Source organism: Dryobates pubescens, chromosome 23 (genome assembly GCF_014839835.1).
Source record: "Dryobates pubescens isolate bDryPub1 chromosome 23, bDryPub1.pri, whole genome shotgun sequence".
Classification (NCBI taxonomy): Eukaryota; Metazoa; Chordata; class Aves; order Piciformes; family Picidae; genus Dryobates; species Dryobates pubescens.
In genome coordinates this window covers 11175145-11182718 of record NC_071634.1, presented here as the reverse complement: position 1 = coordinate 11182718, position 7574 = coordinate 11175145, and the positions used below count along the sequence as shown (strand labels likewise).

Below are 7574 nucleotides of genomic sequence, written 5' to 3'. Positions count from 1 at the left end.
CTTGAGTCTTTGCTGGGCCTTGAGCACACACCTAGTCTTGATCCCATCTGATCCACTGGGCATCATTATGAAAACATTTGATTTGGCTACAGAAATGCTGAATGGTCTCTGGATGACTGTAGTGAGCCAGACTCTTCAGTGGTGTCCAGTGACAGGAGGTAATGGACACAGACTGTAACATAGGAGGTTCCACATAGCCACACAATTGTCAAGTTGTAATATCTTAGTGGATTTGTACAGAAAATAACTGTGAAGGATAAAGCCTGTCACTATTCAAGTGCAAGACTTCCAGAGGAACCAGAAAAATCACAAATTCGTGTCTCATCAGTTCTTTATTAATATGTTAGTGTTTTCACATCTCATATTAACACAGCCTATTGTTTATCCTGGCCTTCTACTTATGCTGGCGTTTAAACCTAAGCCAGTTTTCACAAACCAAGGATAACTGAATTTCAAAGCTGTGATAATCCTTACAAGAGTCAGAAAGACATGTCAGTCTAGTAGGACTAATTAATGAATAGAGACAACTTGCTGTTCTGTAAATTGTTAGAACAGTTTTGATTCACGGAAGGCCTTGTCATATGAAATCATGAGAGACATCTCAGACTCATCAGACTTTTGGCCTATTAAACAAAGGAATAGAGTAAGTCTTGGAGACAGTTTTGAGTATTTCTTTCATTAATTTATATTTTCTGCCTTCAATGCAGTTCCAAACTGCTCCTGCTCATCCCATGTTTGTAGTCTACAAATGTGTTTCCTATGTGTATAAGGATCAGACTAGGGGTTTACTGCCAAACTAGTTTTTCTTCCCCCTATTTGGAAGGTCACTTTAAAATACTTTTGCATGAATAAAAGCAACTACATTGACACGATGTAAGCTCTTCGCTGAGGTAGAAGATAACTTTTCTTGGCTGAAGTGTGTGGAAGTGTAAGTGCAATTGTCCTTTGGTAATGCAAAACAAAATGGATTGACATTAAGCACCGTGTTGGACAGTTAACCCGAAAGAGAACATAAAGACAACAATTTTGGTATTTCACTGCTGCCTTCTGACAGAAGGAACACAACCTCAGTAACATGATATTGTTTTTGCTTTTGTCTGGATGACTAACTCTGAATGTGAGTAATAAACAAAAGAATGACAAATTGACGCTTTCCAGGCTACATTTTAGATGAACAGTCTTGGGTCAACATTTTGAAAGCTTCCTTCTTTTGCAAATGTTTTCCTGTGAAAACAGTGACAAATCAAATAATTGAAGTTAGGGGTATCAGCAGGTGATACAATCTGTCCATGTCTACCTATGGGAAAAATACCACCATGCCTGAATTATCAGCTCTCTGAGCCACATGGCACAGTCTTATCCACAATATCAGCCCCACTCAACTTTTTCCTTGTAAGGATTATACTGGGTTCAAAGACAGGTGATGTAAGTAAGGTAAAAATCACAATTTTCTGCTTTATGTAGAATTTGTTCTTGGGGCTTTTCTAAACAGAAAGAAGGGTGGTAGATATTACAGGACAACATCATAGAACCACAAAATGGTGGGGGGTGGAAGTGATTTCTGAAGTCCATCCCCTCTAAGAGCAGGGTCACCTAGATTAAATCTCCAGGGATCACACCCTCCAGAGATGGAGACTTCATCTCTGGGAAGCCTGTTGCAGTGCCCTGACACCCTCAAAGTGAAGAATTTTCTCTTATATTTATGTGGAACTTCCTGTGCTCCGGTTTGACTCTGTCTTATTGACACTTGCCCATTAAAATCTTTCTACCTGTATATATGGAAATATACAAACCTTAGCTTCAGAATCCAATCCCTTCTACCTCTTCTTCCCATGCCACAGTACAGAAGCCAAACCCACATCTTCCGTTTGATTTTTGTCATATGTGAGTTTCCCCTATAGAGCAGCACAGACTTTGACACAACAGTAATGCAGATTATTTAGTAATGATAAATAATTAATGTAAGCTGGTGGGCTTTTTACCTGTTTCACTGTGGAGGAAACTTCACAAGTAATTTTTGCTGCTTCATCTCAACAGTTTCTAACGGCACTTTGTTTTTTGAAGGGAGAGATGCAACTGTTGGTGAATAAATATCAGCTGACTCTAGACAGACCTTATTACTTAGCAGTTGACTGATGTTTTACCTTGACATTAAGGGCAACAAAGCTGGTGAAAGATCTAGAGGACAAGTCTTATGAGGAGTGGCTGAGGGAACTTGGATTGTTCAGTCTGGAGAAGAGGAAACTGAGGGGGGCCTCATAGCACTCAACTACCTGCAAGCAGGTTGTAGTGAGGTGGGGACTGGTCTCTTCTCCCCTGTATCAGGTGACAGAACAAGAGGAAATGTTCTGAAATCCTGCCAAAGGAGGTTTTGTTTGGATATTAGGAAAAACTTCTTCACAGAAAAAGTGGTCAGGCACTGAAACAGGATGCTGAGGGAGGTGGTAGGGCCATTGTCCCTGGAAGTGTTCAAGAAACATGTGGACATGCCACTTTGGGACATGGATTAATGGTCATGGGGCTCCTAGGTTGATGGCTGGACTTGATCTTTGATGTTTTTTTTTAACCAAAACAGTTCTAGGATTCTATGATTTATGGTAGTTTTCCTTGCTGTGCTTTTATAGTGGAGTCACTTTAAGTCGCAGCCATTGATGTGTGTGTACTTATATATAACACGCACGCACGTGTGTGAACTCACTGCACACCCTGCACAGCCCCAAAGCTGCCCGGGGGACATCCACATCTTGCCGGCAGGTGGCGCTGTGTAGCCGGCCCGGGCCCGTTTCCTCCCCCAGCAGAGCCTCCGCGGCCCGGGGTAGCCCCGCTGGCAGGTGGTACCCTCGCAGCCCCCAGCCTCGTCCCGGGATGCAGAAACGCGGTGGGGGGAGATTTATCTCCTCGTCTTTTCCCTCTCTGCAAACTCGGCGAAGTTCAGTCCCTCCGCACTGCCGGGAGCGAACCCCAATCAGGAAGCAAAGACAAATCGCCTCACCCGCTAGCAGCGCGTACCCCCCTCCCATCCTCTCCCCAGTTCGGCTCCCCGGGTGGCAGGAGCGGATCTGCGTTCTCTGCCCCTCCACCAGGCAGCGGAGAGCAGCGCAGGGCGTGGTGCCGGTCCCGCTGGCGGGGCAGGAGCGGGGTTTCCGCGCTCCTCAGTTGTGATCTGGGAGGAGAGAAATTAGAGGGAGGATCCGCGAGGATCCAGGTAGATCCAGCTTTTACCACTTACCGAAAGCTACCAGCAGCAGGACCTCCGCCTCCTCCCTCCCTTCATCTCTCCCTCCTCCCCTAACTCCCTCCCTCCCCTGCCCCTCTGCTATGAGAGACAGACCAAGTCGGTGTGCGCCAGCCAGCAGCGGTCTCTGCAGCGGCAGGCGGATGGCTTTCATGTGGCGGGGTGACCGCTAGCCCTGCGGACGCTCCCGCGTCCGGGGCCCGGGCTGGGGAGGCGGCGGCGGCGGCGGGCGGGCAGCTGCCCCGGAGCCGGGGTGCCTGCCGGCGCGGCCCGCGGGATGCTGGCGGCGGGGGATGCGGAGCCGGTCGCGGACTAAGATGGGGGGCGGCCACTCCCACAGGGCGCCGGTCTTCGACGAGAACGAGGACGGTGAGTGCGGAGCTGTCCACGGTACCGCGGGCCCCGCCCGTTCGCCGCCGCCCCTGGTACCTAGGGGCGGCGGGCAGCACCGTCCGACCGGGCAGGCGCCTGTCACCTCTCCGCTCCCCCCGGGCCGAGGTCTGGAGCCGCTCCCGCAACCGGCTGGGTGCTGTGGGGTTTGCTGCCCGGGGCCGCAGCAGGGAGAGCCCCGCTTTGTTCCACCCGTCAGCCCGTTCAGTGGAGATTTGCTCGCAGACGAGCATGGTGTTGCTCGGGGCTTAGCACATGGCAGGTAACTTCACACAGGCGTTTGCCAACAGGCGTTTGGAGATAGATGACCACTTTTTTGGTTTTGTTTACTGTTGGCTTTTTGCCCACCTGCCCCTTTTGAATGGTGATGACTTTCTCTCGGTACTTCTTCCATCACCTCTACTTTCTGAAACTTTCTTTAGCTTGTTCTGATGCTCTGAGATTTTTCTCCCTGCCTGGATAATATGTCAGAAGAAAGTAGACCTTGTAAAGTTTTCGGACGGCAATCAAAAAGTTTGCCTAAAATATGGTATTTCTTCAATATTTATGCCTTTCCATATGTAGGCCATATTTAACTGGAATTATGTGTGCATTATCACTAGAAATATTTTTAAAGCTACCCATGGTATAGATGTTGTTGTCAGTCTGGGCAATAGGCACTTAATCTTGACTGTATTCCTTCCTCAGAACTTCCCAATTTATTTTGTTAGCAGGACATTCTGTCTCGACAGACTATAACCTTGCTTTGGCTTTGTGAGGATTATAACAAATCAAGAACTTGCTCTTTGTTATTTTTCAGGGCACATGGAGGTATTTGCATTGTTTTGCTAAGAGGAAGGAATTAATCAGATGTATGTAAAGTACTAAAAAGGGTGAATACACATTTGCTGGCCTCAACAAAGCTTGAAGAGATATTTAATGAGTCACAAGACTCCATGGTTTGTGTGTAGAAGGGACAGGTTATTTGCTACTTGTATATTGTGGTACAATAGCTATGATCTTCTTGCACAGATACAATCATTCAACAATTTACCATAGATCATGCTATGTAAACAAGAGAGACAAGAACCCTATACACTTCCCCTCCAGGCAAAATCCTGACCATGTGTAATTGGTCTTCTAAACCTTGTGATAACACACCAAGAAATACTCAAGAAGGAAAGCATGATATTAATCCTGTCTGGACACCCTCAGGTAAAAAATAAAATGCCATTCCTTTACCTTTGTGAGACTTCTGATTGGTCTCTCTTGAGTTAGCAGTGTCCATGAATTTGCTTATTTATTTTTCCCCCATGAGACAAGGCTGTGCTCAGGCTTTGAACAAAGTGAGCAAAGTTCAATAGTAAATTATTGCTGAGAAGACTTCATGCCACTTAGTCCTTTTTCTTTCAGGAAAATGTTTCTGTAATGCAGCCATTATTAATACCTAATAAAAGAAGCACATAAAATATGTATGGATTTCTATTAGGTCATTATTTATTCTTTGCTGAGTTGCTTGTTGTCTTCTTTTTTTGTTGTCTTTTGTGTTCCCCCCCCATTATGAGTGTTCCCAACAGCACCTCTATTTTTTTTTTCCTTCATAAGATATTATGCTGAGCAAAACCATCTCATTCAGAAGAGTTCACTGCTTTTGAAACAATAACCTATTTCCTCCTTGGCTTACAAATTCTTATTCAGGATGGCATGTTCTCAGGCACCTAAAGTAGGAAAATATCTCTTTGAAAATGTATCACACCAGGTTTAATCTAAGATCAAGCTGTGTTTCCTATTCCCACTAGTAGCTATGAGGCACTGTTTTCCACAATATTTGGCTCAATCAAAAGAAAAATGAAAAAGGCAAAAGACAAAGTACAGCAAGAGAAAGTAGATTTCTTTCTTGAGATGATAGAATTTTACTCAGTCCAAAGAAAAGTAGAATAAATGAGTTGTATATGAATATGTAGGCATAGTAGACATGAAGCTATTTAGTGTGTGGTTTCACATTACAACTGCCTCTTACTATGAGCAAAAGCAGCAGAAAAAAAAGTATTGTCATTTTGGTTGCATGTGTTAATAATGGATGTAGAGTAAACCACAAGTTTTGGAAGAAGAGGTTGTAAATCATGAAAAAGTTACTTAGTGTAGCCTTTAACAGAGGAATACACAGAAACAGGACATGAAAAACGCCCCAGTGCTGCCTAGCAAGCCTGCAGTGTCTGGTCTAGAGCTGCCACTCATGCTTTCTGTCTATCGAGACCAAGTGTTGATCCACTGAGTAGATCTGAAAGCTATAGGCTGTATATAGACTCCCCAGCATGGTGAGGATAATAAAAACCCAGCCACCAGGCTGAACTGCATGCTATAAATCCCCAGGTATCACAGACAGTCTAACACATCATTATCATACACTGATGGTTTTAAAGGCCATACAAACCATTTTTAGACTAGCTGTATCTGTTCTCTATGTTCTATTTTTGTTAGAAGGATCTTCCAGAACTTCAGTCTTTTAATAGTTAGAAACATTTGCTTTCCTGTTTAAATGATTCTTAAACTATTTGTGAGATTTCTATTTAATTGAACATTTTTGATACTTTAAACAGGTCTTCAACATCTATGATTACTTCAGTGCATTGATAGACAGCAAAAATGTCCTCTTTAATTTTTCTTCTGTAAGAATAACTCTTCTAGTGTTCTCTTATTTCCACTGGTTTTCCATCTCCTGTGTCCCTCACCTGCATGTGATTGAATCTGTCTTGGCTGTACACAGATACCTGCAATTCTGTGTGCAATTTGGGTTGAGTTTTCACCAGGACCTCATGCTGGAAACACTACCTCCTGATCTCTATTGGAAGTAACTTTCCTGGTACAGCCTATGATTACAAATGTGCTTTTCATCATTGTATCATATGGATAATTCAGTCATGCTGTGGTGTTAGCACACCAGTGCCCTGCTCAGTAATTTCCACTGATGAGCTCCAATCTGATGCAGAAATTTTTAGTGTTCCTGTGTGCATGATCTTGAATTTTACATGACTGACTTTTTTTCAGTCCACTTCTCTTATTCATGTTCTCAAAGCTGATCACCCACTTCCTTGTGATGCTCTGATTCTCCATTACTTTACCAATGCATTGTATTATTACCACTCTCATCAACTGCATGCCAGTTATCAAGTCCACTGAATATTTTTGTCTCTGTATTCAACTGGGTTATTTCCAGGCTTCATCTTCTTTGCTGTTAGCCCTCATCATCCTCTCAAATCCCAGTTCAAAATAACAGTTTTTCCTCTGCTACCCACCCCCCTTGCATTTTCCCAGTTAATCTTCACCTTGTCCAGCTTTGCTTACACTTTCTTATACAGCACTGAAATAGAGAAAAATGAAATCTAAGCTAACTCTACCATCTATAAAATACTCTTCTTGTCAAGGAAAAGTATCTTGTTACTCTTGTGTAAACTTATGCTGTATTTATCTCATTTTTTACTTCTTAATCTAGGTTAAAGCATAACAAGACCTAGAAAAATTCAATGAACAGAGTTCTGTTGCCCAGAATTTATACTCTGGCTAAAGAAGCTCAATAGAAAAAAAATGTTTCCTTTCTCCATTGTTATATGCATATTGGATAACTACAGCTAGGTCTGGTGTATAGCAGCATTTCTACTTCTAATCAAAGCTAGTTACTCTAATGGCATGGAACTATAACATTTGTTCAGACATTTAGAAAGTGTTTTCAAGCTAAATACTACCCTAATTATGTAGTCACTTCAGCATAGGGGTGAAAGGAAAACAGTTTCATTTGAGTTAATCCTGCTGATATATAGGAACCCTATATCTTGAATATTCTCATAACAACTAACCACTGCTGAATATGTGTATCCAGTACTAGCATCAGGACACAAAGGAGCACACCTCTCCTCATGTTCAGCTCTTCAGGAACAGCAAGAAGTTCACAAGAATGGCAATAGAAAGTCAA

The 7574-nt window shown here is 43.3% G+C and overlaps 1 protein-coding gene across 3 annotated transcripts in view; it reads left to right on the top strand.

The window, feature by feature from the left end:
* Positions 1 to 3459: 3459 nt before the first annotated feature.
* The window catches only part of STK32B (serine/threonine kinase 32B), a 149568-nt gene continuing 145453 nt past the window's right edge, over positions 3460 to 7574 (top strand). For all 3 annotated transcript variants that reach the window (XM_054172435.1, XM_054172436.1, XM_054172434.1), the window contains exon 1: positions 3460 to 3604. In XM_054172435.1, coding sequence (XP_054028410.1) covers positions 3529 to 3604 — 76 coding nt within the window. In that variant the 5' untranslated portion in view covers positions 3460 to 3528. The remainder of the gene's footprint in view (positions 3605 to 7574) is intronic.